The sequence below is a fragment of the Salvelinus sp. IW2-2015 genome, linkage group LG1, assembly GCF_002910315.2.
Source record: "Salvelinus sp. IW2-2015 linkage group LG1, ASM291031v2, whole genome shotgun sequence".
NCBI lineage: Eukaryota > Metazoa > Chordata > Actinopteri > Salmoniformes > Salmonidae > Salvelinus > Salvelinus sp. IW2-2015.
In genome coordinates this window covers 51838864-51852659 of record NC_036838.1, presented here as the reverse complement: position 1 = coordinate 51852659, position 13796 = coordinate 51838864, and the positions used below count along the sequence as shown (strand labels likewise).

The 13796-nt window shown below is 40.6% G+C and overlaps 1 protein-coding gene across 3 annotated transcripts in view; it reads right to left on the bottom strand.

Annotated features, from left to right (window-relative positions):
* LOC111969579 (contactin-4-like) overlaps positions 1-13796 on the bottom strand; it is a 259803-nt gene that overhangs the window by 118139 nt on the left and 127868 nt on the right. For all 3 annotated transcript variants that reach the window (XM_023995756.1, XM_023995757.1, XM_023995759.2), the window contains exon 5: positions 10547-10642. In XM_023995756.1, the coding sequence (XP_023851524.1) occupies positions 10547-10642 (96 nt within the window). The remainder of the gene's footprint in view (positions 1-10546; positions 10643-13796) is intronic.

Below are 13796 nucleotides of genomic sequence, written 5' to 3'. Positions count from 1 at the left end.
GTTCTATATTASGCCCTATACGTACAATCATATACACTGAGTTATACAACTGTATAACATTAAGGACAATTATAATTAAGGGCTTGAAAAAGTCCCTGAAAGTCCTTGAATTTAACTTGCCAATGTCTGTATGAACCCTGCTTAAAGGATGTATAGTCCTAGACCTACATTGTTATGGAGGTGGAGTTATTTGCATATATTCCTTTAAGAACACATGTGGAACTGTATACAAATACTTTATCAAGGGAGTGAAGTAGCACTGTCTCTGTATGTCTGGTAATGGAGAACAATACAATTCTTGCAACATGTCTAGTAGTGTATGTCTGTATGAAAGACACTTCCTTGTACTTGATTTTCATATTGGGAAGGTCAATAACACCATCACAGTATATTCAGGAAACGCATTCATCTCACCTGTGAGTGTCATTAGTATGGTAGGAAGATGTGCAATCAGTGCTATTGCAAACGGTTGTGGCAAATTACATTCTGTGGGTATTGATCCTCTGGCAATAGCCAGGGTGTAAAAAATGTGTTTCAAAACAATATTTAGGAGTTAACAAGTCAGGAGTTTATTTATGGAGATGATAAAATGTGCCATCCACTGATCAGATTATACATAAGCCCAGACAGCAAAAACCCTCTGAAATACGTAGTCACAGATGATCTGTAAATGCATTTCAGTAAACATTCTGCTGGTGTGTACGTCGCTAACCCACAAGCTGTAGGGCACACAAGCACACGCACACACAAACACACACTCCCTCGCTCCCTTGCCAGTAGATCATATAGCTCAATCTGCATTTTTGAGCCCACTAAGTATGCACTCTCCAGCACAGGGAGCTTGTGGACAGCTGTCTGCTACTTATGGGTCCCCTAACAGCCACTCTGGCAGGCAGAGGCTCAGCGGAGCCCTGGGGATACACTGGCACTGAGGGTCCTCAAGGCTGGTACCCATGGCCTGGCCCACCAACATACGGTAATGAATAAGGCCAAGGATGTGCTGGAATTCTCATCTAATACTGCACCACCCACATACAGGATTTGTGAGATACAGTGTGGCATGATAACAGATTGTTCTCATCATCACATGTCATAGGTTGTCACCATCTTGAAGAGAGACACCCCTCGTCGTGTCAAACGAGTGACATACAATGTAATTGCTAATTATCTGATGGATCCAGGGTTCGTACTAACCATTACATCACACTGGTGTGGCATCACCTCAGTATGCACTCATGGCTTGCCTACATACTATATACAGGTGTTCTATCTTAATATGGCCAGTTTCTCATAGCAAGAAAAGAATCCTGCAGCAATAGGAAATGTGGATTATAATGAATGGACATTTTTGTAGGGGTTGATGCATTTTTAGTTAGGATAAATCAAATTTGACATTTATAGTGGAAATTACACATTTTAGAAGCATTTTTAAACCTTGAATACACTACAATTGCAACAACAGAGTGATCAAGTTAAGATAGCACATCTGTTTTCAACAGAGTCTTTCCATGATCTCCATTCCGTGTATTCATGAGCTACTACAGTCGGTGCYTCTCGTTTTATTATTACACCACAAAGACAGCAACATAATACAACTTAGAAGTACAAAGTCTTCCTTCTGTACAAACCCAGCACATCAGCTAAGTGGCAAGGACCCCGCAAAGACACTCACGATAACCGACTGCGCCAGCACAGGGAAATACTCTGAGGCATACTATTTTGTTTTGTTCCTAGCATATGACTTATCAGACGCTAACTTTGAAATGAATTTCATCTGATCTTCAAGGACAACAGTGGAAAACCTTGCATGAACAAACAATGGAAACCTATTTTCCATGAAGAAARGTTCCGTCAATAGAATGTCTCCAACAGAAAGTAAACTAACATTCTAGGGTAAAAATATTTTAACCACTATCTTTGAGCTGAAATATCACCTTCGAGTTCAGCATAACTGTATGCTTTCTGAAACAACATTGTGACAATAAAACTGATGTTCTACTTCTCATTACTAAGAAGACAAGTAACTCACAGAGAAACACTTTTAATTGACAGGCTGAGATGGTACCGTGCATCGGTAGTGAGTCACAAGCCTCGAGGTGGCCTCTATTAGATGTATGAACATGTCTGACGAGTTTGAAATGTTTTCTCTCCTGTCTTTGATAAGAAGTAATAGGTTTATTAAAACACAAACTAAAGCGGAGATGTCATCCCCAAACAGGGTCTTCCAGCCAGCAGCCAGCCATCCACTGAATACATTAGATATGGAATTATCAACACTGAAAATATGAGGGTAGATCACGTTACTATCTACAATGCCTGAATGTGTAGATGGAGGACTATGATAAATGTTAGTGGGAAGGGTTGAATCCTAACTTGTTTCAGGCAGTTTTCTGCACCTTTGTTTCAGCTTAGACACATTGGCACCAAAATATGAAATATGCACATCTGAAATTCTAATTGGCCATGGAGCCTGCCAAGCTTTTGTTAGGAACAATCCCAACAGGCTACAAACTACAAATTGCTACAGACTTTTTTAAATCACAGATTCTTCCTCTGCGTATGCTTAGAAGTACTTCTACAACTGAAAATCGGACCTCTCTGAAAATGAAAATGGATAGCCATCAGTTCAGTAAAATATACGCTTGAAAAGAAAAATTGTGACCCACCGTATACCCCAAATAATAATTAAAACATAAAGTGGATAGCAGAGAACAAGCCTACCATTTACCCTCACGCCTAGGACGGAGTAGAGCATAAGATATACAGTTTTATAAACTGTTCTTTGTTTTGTGAGCATTACATGGCAAAGTAGCCAGAAGGTTGTGGATTCGCAGACCCCCGTGGACAGGCGGGGGCGGGTTATCTCCTTTATAATCAAATCAAATCAAATCGAATTGTATTTGTCACATACACATGGTTAGCAGATGGAAATGCTTGTGCTTCTAGTTCCGACAATCCAGTAATAACCAACGAGTAATCTAACCTAACAATTCCACAACTACTACCTTATACACACAAGTGTAAAGGGATAAAGAATATGTACATAAAGATATATGAATGAGTGATGGTAAAGAACGGCATAGGCAAGATGCAGTAGATGGTATAGAGTACAGTATATACATATGATATGAGTAATGTAGGGTATATAAACAAAGTGGCATAGTTTAAAGTGGCTAGTGATACATGTATTACATAAAGATGGCAAAATGCAGTAGATGATATAGAGTCCAGTATATACATATACATATGAGATGAGTAAATGTAGGGTATGTAAACATTATATTAAGTGGCATTGTTTAAAGTGGCTAGTGATACATTTTTACATACATTTCCATCAATTCCCATTATTAAAGTGGCTGGAGTTGAGTCAGTATGTTGGCAGCAGCCACTAAATGTTAGTGGTGGCTGGTTAACAGTCTGATGGCCTTGAGATAGAAGCTGTTTTTCAGTCTCTCGGTCCCTGCTTTGATGCACCTGTACTGACCTCGCCTTCTGGATGATAGCGGGGTGAACAGGCAGTGGCTCGGGTGATTGTTGTCCTTGATGATCTTTATGGCCTTCCTGTGACATCGGGTGGTGTAGGTGTCCTGGAGGGCAGGTAGTTTTGCCCCCGGTGATGCGTTTTGAGACCTTACTACCGTCTGGAGAGCCTTACGGTTGTGGGCGGAGCAGTTGCCGTACCAGGCGGTGATACAGCCTAACAGGATGCTCTCGATTGTGCATCTGTAGAAGTTTGTGAGTGCTTTTGGTGACAAGCCGAATTTCTTCAGCCTCCTGAGGTTGAAGAGGCTCTGCTGCTGCGCCTTCTTCACAACGCTGTCTGTGTGGGTGGACCAATTCAGTTTGTCTGTGATGTGTACACCGAGGAACTTAAAACTTACTATCCTCTCCACTACTGTCCCGTCGATGTGGATAGGGGGGTGCTCCCTCTGCTGTTCCTGAAGTCCACAATCATCTCCTTGTTTTTTGTTGACGTTGAGTGTGAGGTTATTTTCCTGACACCACACTCCCGAGGGCCCTCACCTCCTCCTGTAGGCCGTCGTCGTCGTGTTGGTAATCAAGCTACCACTGTAGTGTCGTCCACAAACTTGATGATTGAGTTGGAGGCGTGCATGGCCACGCAGTCGTGGGTGAACAGGGAGTACAGGAGAGGGCTCAGAACGCACCCTTGTGGGGCCCACTGTTGAGGATCAGCGGGTGGAGAATGTTGTTACCTACCCTCACCACCTGGGGGCGGCCCGTCAGGAAGTCCAGTACCCAGTTGCACAGGGCGGGGTCGAGACCCAGGGTCTCAAGCTTGATGACGAGTTGGAGAGTACTATGGTGTTAAATGCTGAGCTGTAGTCGATGAACAGCATTCTCACATAGGTATTCCTCTTGTCCAGATGGGTTAGGGCAGTGTGCAGTGTGGTTGCGATTGCGTCGTCTGTGGACTATTGGGTCGGTAAGCAAATTGGAGTGGGTCTAGGGTGTCAGGTAGGGTGTGAGGTGATATGGTCCTTGACTAGTCTCTCAAAGCACTTCATGATGACGGAAGTGAGTGCTACGGGGCGGTAGTCGTTTAGCTKAGTTACCTTAGCTTTCTTGGGAACAGGAACAATGGTGGCCCTCTTGAAGCATGTGGGAACAGCAGACTGGGATAAGGATTGATTGAATATGTCCGTAAACACACCAGCCAGCTGGTCTGCGCATGCTCTYAGGACGCGGCTGGGAATGCCGTCTGGGCCTGCAGCCTTGCGAGGGTTAACACTTTTAAATGTTTTACTCACCACGGCTGCAGTGAAGGAGAGCCCGCAGGTTTTGGTAGCGGGCCGTGTCAGTGGCACTGTATTGTCCTCAAAGCGAGCAAAAAAGTTATTTGGGAGCAAGACATCCTGGTCCGCGACGGGGCTGGTTGTTGACTGTAGACCCTGCCCCTTTCTCGTGTGTCTGGGCAGTTGAATTGCGACTCTACTTTGTCTCTATACTGGCACTTAGCTTGTTTGATTGCCTTGCGGAGGGAATAGCTACACTGTTTGTATTCGGTCATGTTTCCAGTCACCTTGCCCTGGTTAAAAGCAGTGGTTCGCGCTTTCAGTTTCGTGCGAATGCTGCCATCAATCCACGGTTTCTGGTTTGGGAATGTTTTAATCGTTGCTGTGGGTTATTACGTCYCCGATGCACTTTCTAATGAACTCGCTCACCGAATCAGCGTATTCGTCAATGTTGTTGTTGGACGCAATGCGGAACATATCCCAATCCACGTGATCGAAGCAGTCTTGAAGCGTGGATTCAGATTGGTCGGACCAGTGTTGAACAGACCTGAGTGAGGGAGCTTGTTGTTTTAGTTTCTGTTTGTAGGCTGGAAMCAACAAAATGGAGTCGTGGTCAGCTTTTCCGAAAGGAGGGCGGGGGAGGGCCTTATATGCGTCACGGAAGTTAGAATAACAATGATCCAGGGTTTTACCAGTCTGGTAGCACAATCGATATGCTGATAGAATTTAGGGAGTTTTGTTTTCAGATTAGCCTTGTTAAAATCCCCAGCTACAATGAATGCAGCCTCAGGGTGTGTGGTTTCCAGTTTACATAGAGTCAGATAAAGTTCGTTCAGGGCCATCGATGTGTCTGCTTGGGGGGGAATATATACGGCTGTGATTATAATCTATCTCCATCCATGGCTAATTTAGGAAAGTGCCAATTTTATCTAGCTAGCTAGCCACTGGAGGACAACTACACAACAAGATGCAACAATTAAAGTTGTTTCTGTCAATGACGTATGCTCTCGATGCGATTAGATAGGAGTGACGCCAAACCAAACTGGCTTCCCTTGGCACTTTGTTTTGATGCGCCAGGACCATTCACAGCTGAGCTCACTCAGTTGAGCTCAACGCTGATTGGCTATTATTATCTACTTTTTTTATCAAGGGAGGCCAAATGCTATCTGGCTTCCCTTGCATTCAATACTACCGCTGGCAACAATGTCATACTTTTTTGGACCAGACAGCATGAGATAGACGACATCATTAAACTAGGATGGTGAATCTTTCTAATAAGTTTGGTTTGAATATTTTTTTATCTCGAAAAACAATCAATCTGCTTCTTTTTTTTAAACAACAACCATAAATAAATGTAAAATGTAATGATATCATACAATCGGCAGGATAAAAAGACAACACATTGCTGTTGAACCAGCCTTTGTTATAGTAGTCCTAGAGGTAAGGGTAGTTACGGAGGCCTTGGGTTTTGACCATATCAAACGTAAAACAAGCAATTGTTACAGAAAAATAACTTCTAAACAAAGTGCATGGACACAAGTAGCCTACATCATGGAGGTTGTTTTATGCAAATCCAAAACAGGAGCTGCATGGTTAAAATTTGTATTTTATATATTTTTATTATTTAACCTTTATTTAACTAGGCAAACTAGGCAAACAAATAAATGAAATAGAAATATATGACAAAACACACATCATGAGAAGAGAGACAACACAACATTACATAAAGAGAGACCTAAGATAACAACATAGCATGGCAGCAACACATGACAACACAGCATGGTACTGTAGCAACACTACATGACAACAACATGGTACTATAGCAACACAACATGGCAGCAGCACAAAGGGCACGAAGGTAGAGACAACTATACATCACGCAAAGCAGCCACAAATGTCAGTAAGAGTGTCCATGATTGAGATTAAGAGATTGAGATAAAACTGTCCAGTTTAGAGTGTTTATTGCAGCTCGTTCCAGTCGCTAGCTGCAGCGAACTGAAAAGACGAGCGACCCAAGGATGTGTGTGCTTTGGGGACCTTTAACCGAATGTGACTGGCAGAACGGGTGTTGTATGTGGAGGGAGTGAGGCCTGCCTAAAATATTTAGATAAAAAGGGAATGTCAGCTTCCTGTTTTGCTCCTCTCAAAATTGATATTTTAATAATTGGTGATTAAGATTTAGTTTCAGTCTCATGAGCCAGACCGTTTCTAAGTGTACAGGCACCAAAAGCACATTACTCTTGTTTCATGTGCATATGGGCAGGGTGCATCACAGCTGGATAGGCTGCATTTCCGCTGTCAAAAGTTATGCCATAACCAACTGCTAAAACAAGATTTTGGTTTGTCTTAAATATCCCTACCAACGCTGCCTGAAATTAGTACTTTCAATCTTTGAAAGTAAATATTTCAATCAAAATATATTTCCATCCCTCCCATCTAAACGCAAGCAAGCTGATATAAGAAAGGTCTAAGGCACTGCTACGCAGTGCTTGAGGTGTCACTCCTGACCTGGGTTCGATCCCAGGCTGTGTTGCAACCGGGAGTCCCATAGGGCGGCACACAATTTTCTAAGTTAGGGGAGGGTTTGCCTGGGAGGGCTTTAATTGGCATATCGTGCTCTAGCGACTCCTTGTGGTGGGCCGGGCACCTGCAGGCTGACTTTGGTTGTCAGTTGAATGGTGTTTCCTCCGAAACATGGTGGGTCATGTTTCGGGAAGACGCATGACTCGACCTTCGTCTCTCCCGAGCTTGTTGGGGAGTTACAGCGATAAGACAAGCTCGTAATTGGATCGCAATTGGATATCATGAAAAAGGGGGTACAATACAAAAAAAGAAGACAAATTACCAATCCTTGCGCATAAGTTTAAAAATAGCAGCGCGCTGGCTTTAACAGGTTGAAATTGGCAACAAACATGAGTTTGACACTAGCAGCGTCTTAACACAAGACAAAAACAGAGCCCATTAATTTGGCTGTCAAGCAAGTAGGCCTAGCTCTTATTTCTTGAATAGGAATAAATAGGCTCTAACACAAAGCCCTCTTGTTGTTAGTAGCCTAACGTCTAAAATAAAGACTGTTTAAATCAATTAGGCCTTCTTGAATAGCCTACTTTCAACACCCGTGCACTGTCCATCTCCACAGCTGCTGTTTCATAGTAATGTGAGTTATATAAATAACTTGAATATGGCTTATTGTGAGGTCAATAGCGCTGATAAATAGCTTCATTGCYGGCAACAAAACATATTGTTTTTATTAAAATCAATTACAGCAGTAGCAAGCTTATCTCCGGTCCTCCTTTACATTTTCGCGCTCTCTATCTCGTGCACAGATATTGCATTTTTTGGACGAAGCCTGTGACATGCCTTCTTAGGCAGCACCAAGCATGGTCCTCCCCCAATTTTTTCCAGGTAACAATTTTAACCTCTGCCTTACTGTACTTTCAGTTTTTTTCACTGCAGGGCTAGTAAGTGAATTTATGACATCTGTGAAAGAGGTTTGAATAGGCGAGGCAAAGCTGGTGTTACATTTAAWTGTTTCTGAAAAAGATGCGAGCCATCACATCTGATCCATGTGCCAAAACAAGACAGAATGTGCCAAGAGACAAAGGTGACAGCCAAAATGATACCGCATAAGTGATTGGAAATTTGTGGATACCCTATTTTTCCAGATGTGTGCCTACAGTAGCAGTTAATGCTTATAGTCATAGCATGAGAAAATGCACTGTCATTATAATGGTGTTACTGTGACAGAACTCAGAAATATATAATTCCATGCCTGGCTAGAAGCGAATGGTTTTAATTTCTACCAGTTTTCTCTCACAGAAATATTCAAATACACAAATAACAAGAAAACATTTTGGTAGGTCTACTTGTCAAGCATTGTCATGTCAGCTGCACATTCAGATATTTCAGAAATATTGAGCGTGTACAAATGTTCAAAAGATAAATTACATTTTTTTTTTTTTTGATTCAATAGCTATACACTTTTTTTTCTTCACCAGCCAAAGCAAATTACTGTGGGTTGAAACTGTATATAAAGTTCAGCCTTCACAACAATTGTTTTCTCATGTAGTAAGCTTCTGAATAAGTAACACCAGACACCCTTTTCAGCTATAGGGAATACAAACTTATCCTCTTCACTTCTGAGTATTATTCACTTTCTAAGAAGTGGTAAGAACTAAAGCAATTAATTTCTCTTTTGACCTGTTAACAATTTATGAACATGTGTGAGAAATAAAATAGAAAATACAATAGAAGCAACATGCTGTATACTTCACCATGGAAACTAGACAGAAATTAAATTTGCTTTTAAAAAGTAATGACTTCTTCTGTTTCATCATGTCAGGATATTCAGTAGAACTGAAAAGTACCGTTCTCAGTTCTGATGCGTTTATAGTGTGAAAGAAACTAGCATCAACCAATGGTAATTTGATGAGAAAACATGTTTTGGATATGAAGCTAATAATGTGCTTATAATTGAGAAACACTGTCAACATCAGTAATAATCTGCAAATACACATGCTACTCTCTTAATGAATAAAAGTAATCACACTGATATAGAAAATTATAAAATATAAATAATATATTCAATTTAGCAGACACTTTTATCCAAAGTGACTTACAGTTATGCGTGCAGCTGGCTGGTGGCACCTTAATTGGGGAGGACAGGCTCATTGTAATGGCTGGAAGGGAATTAATGGAATGGTATCAAACACATGGTTTTAATATGTTTTAATACCATTCCATTCACTCCATTCCAGCCATTATTATGAGCTGTCCTCCACTCACCAGCCTCCTGTGGTGCTTACATTTTACGTAATCAAACTCACTATCCTGACGTTGCAAGTGCCATGCCCTTCTAACTGAGCTACAGAGGACCATGGAAGGCACAGAGAGGGTGAGGCCTGAGAGGCACTCACATAAATCCAATAAATGAGGAGAAGGAGAGGTGGGACTTCAAGGCTTGTTAGGGAGAGAAAACTGAACTCCCTACAGAGAAGAATGGCTTGATCCCCCATGGTTAGCACAAGAAGATAATGTTTGAGCTACAGTATCTATTGGATACCGGGAAAGATCTGTTGGAGATCACTTGGCCCCCCACAGAGGCTGGTGATGAGGGTGTTGGTTGAACTTAGTGAGCTATAGGCTAGTGGCACACAAATACCTATCTCTCCAGAGGGCAGTTTGGCAAGCTAACACTTGCTGACGGTCTTAGAACCATGAGAAAGAGTAAGATAAGCAGCTGCAGGAGCCGAAAGCTGCAGAGAGGAGATGCCTGTCTGGAAACCCCACTCTCCATTTCTGATGCATCAGCCTTGGACATTTCTTAAGACAGCTGTTTGAAAAGCTTAAATGAGAGAGGAGCAGAGCGAGAGGAGGAGAGAAGAGAAGAAGAGAGAGAGAGAGAGAGAGAGAGAGAGAGAGAGAGAGAGAGAGAGAGAGAGAGAAGGCGAGAGGAGGAGAGAGAGAGAGAGAGAGAGAGAGAGAGAGAGAGAGAGAGAGAAGAGAGAGAGAGAGAGGAGAGAGAGAGAGAGAGAGAGAGAGAGAGAGAGAGAGAGATGAGAGAGAGAGAGAGAGAGAGAGAGAGAGAGAGAGAGAGAGAGAGAGAGAGAGAAGGAGAAGAGAGAGAGAGGGGGGAGAGAGAGAGAAGAGAGAGAGAGAGAGAGAGAGAGAGAGAGAGAGAGAGAGAGAGAGAGAGAGAGAGAGAGAGAGAGAGAGAGAGAGAGAGGCCTGACAAGTGGGTGAAACAGCATTGCTCAGTTATCACTGCAAAGAGTCTGTGTTTGCTTTCTTACCTCCAGAGTGAGATGGGGGACCACACAACAGCACCACCCCCTGTCCCTCGCGAACTGACACTGAGTTTCTTCGGTGGGTCTTGAAGTTTCCCAAGTCTGAAAAACAATAGGCATTATGTAAAACCCCCTGTTGGATTGTGGCCCAACAAATCTTTAATAGTTTGCAAGATAAAACAGATGGGAAAAAAACATGTTTGTGCAGAGCAAGAAAACAGTCTACAAATTAGAGGGAAATCAAAAGAAAGGAAAGACTAACTATTTTATTCAAAATTGAAAATCTCATCTTTGCTGCAGCTGTGCTGTGCATCCAACTTATCGAAAGTAAACATTGGTCAGAAAGAAAAGTAGTGAGAAGTATATTTAGCTGGAGATGAATAGTCACAATGGAAATCCCTGTGAGCATCGTCTTGTGCAGTAAGTATACACATTTTGGGGTGGTAAACAGCCTTAAGCTGAAAAAAAAGATACCTTAATAGAAAATAACTCAAGTAAAAGTGAAAGTAACCCAGTAAAATACTACTTGAGTAAATGTCTAAAAGTATCTGATTTTAAGTGTACTTAACGGAAGATTCCACCCCAAAACTATATTTTGGTATTTGTTTCATTAGTCCATTTTTGACATAGTCCCAAAATGCTTTGCTCGTCAGCAATCAAGTTTTCAAGACATGTAACTTTCAAAATACAAAAATCATCCCCATATGATGCATCATGCATTTTGATGCATTTTGCATCATATGATGCTGCGTTTTGCGTCATGTGATGCAAAACGCATCATACAGCAATGATTTCTGTATTTTCCTTTAAGTACAGTCATACTTGAGTAAAAGTACAAAGTAAAAGTACATGCCATTCATCAAATTCCTTACATTAAGCAAACCAAACATAACGATTTCCTTTTTATTTACGGACAGACAGAGCAAAGTCAGTATTATTTTTAGTGAGTCCTCAAGATCAGAGGCAGTAGGGAGGACAACTGGTTAAATTTATAGGTGCGTGAATTGGACTATAATTCTGTCCTGCTTGAGGAGGATGTAAAATAGTTAAGTACAGATACACCAAAAAACTACTTAAGTAGTACTTTAAATTATTTTTACTTAAGTAATTTACACCACTGCTGTTTACTGAGGGATCCCAAATCTCAATGTGAGAATATTGTCACCAATAATGCCAAGTGAACAGAAAGCTGATGAAAACTACCATTTGTCTAAAGATGGAAGCTAACATGTCTATCTTCCAAAAATGATGAACACTGCACACAGTAAGCATTCTAAATTCACACGATTAAGGAATAACATCTTATCAAAAAAATTTGAATGACTCCATTAATCAATACAATTGAGGGAGAAATAAAGGAGTGTCATTGGGCTGAAACCAAGTTTGATTTCATCAGAAAATCCCCAAACACAAAGAAGAATCTATCTATGAAGCCACCCAGTAAAATACATTAGTCTAGGGCAAAGCTGAACAGATTGAAACATTTCAGTGCTGTGAAAGCTTTTACGTTGAAGATGATTATTACTGCTTCATGCAGTAAAAGTCGTTAAATCAATTGGACACTACACAAACAATTGCTTAATTAGCACCCCTTGTACTACACTTTAGATATTTCATAGTTTCAAGTTTTAATTTCACATGCACAAGTACAGTGAAATGCCTTTCTTGCAAACTCAAAACCCAACAATGCAATAATCAATAATAATGTAACACTAGAAAAACAGACGAGAAATAAGACGAAAGGGTATCAAACAGTATATACAACACTATGCAACCATATAGGAATCACTACCACATGAGAATGTTATCAACACTAGATTAGATCATTGTAGCACGGCTGAGACAGACGGAAAAATATCACAGCTGAGGCAGACGGCAAAATAACTGTGATCATGTAATTTTACATCTGAAATTATGAACTCATAGTCCCCAAACATTAAAAAGTCGATATTGGACCCAAAGTGTTGTGGATAAAACCAATAAGGCCCAAATCAATATGGGGCTCCAGTAGGCAGAAAAGTATTTTGCTTAGCCTAAGTCACACATGAAGGATTTTAATGGCTCCAGTGGTTATCAGGTTTCCATTGTGTTTTTTTTTCATCACTCTTACTATCGCAAACATTACAAAGCAATTTCAAAATGGCTTAAAAACTAAAATTACCTTTTTATTGAAACTAATTTATGCTTGACAATTGATGGAAAACAATAACAGGTAAAAACAGCTTCCTGCAATTCTCCCTGCTATTGTTGCCCAGCAGATCCGGGTAAAGGTAATTCGGGGAGCACAGAACAGTCCTCATGGATGAGTGTGCAGAGGAGTCTCAGGTGGGAGCTGGATAAATACATTGCAATAGGAACTTCTCAATGCCTTTCAAGAGGCTGTAAGCAGTGATTTGATTTGGAATAATGCCACCTCTACCACAGACATGAAAGGAGCAGCTCCACAAAACAGATCAATTAGTTTGGAGAAATAAAAGCTGCACAGACAGGTACTGTAGATATCTCACAAAGACAAAACAGCAGCAGCGAGCTTGTGGACAAGTAACTTTGAGTTAATTATCTCGTTACAAGATGAAAAAATCTAGGTAAGATTTTTTGTTGTTGTTGCAGTGTACTGAATGTTCCATTTTGTTTATACGTGATGACACAGTTTGACGTGGGGACAGTATGAACTAACCAGTACACTGCAATTGTATTTTTATCATACCTAGATTTAAAAAAAATCTTGTATTGATATAATTAAATTGAAATTACATGTTTGAGTTGATTTAGCTAACCCAGAAAATGCATTTACTTGTTTTGAGTTGATTTAGTTTACCCAGAAACTGCATCAAGATAATTTGTCTTGGATTAAGATATTCTGATTTGTATCAAGCCTTTTATTACTGTAGGTTAAAATAAGCAAAATGATCTGGCGTCTTATCAAGACAAATTATCTCTGTGCACTGGCAGATAATTTAGCTTATTTTAACCTAAAAAAAGGCTTGATACAAGTCAGAATATCTTAATACAAGACAAATGCATTTTCAGGGTAAGCTAAATAAAATAAAAAAAGTCATTTTGACTTAATTATCTCAATACAAGATAAACAAAAATCTAGGTGAAATCTACAGTAGGTAAGATTTTCATTTTTGAGTGGCTAAAATGAAGCCTGTCTACATAAAAATGGCCAAAGTTAGAAAGAATTTGACTGTTGTGGACACAGCTGGTGACACAAAATACATTCATACGGTATCTTTCTACCACTGGGAACAAA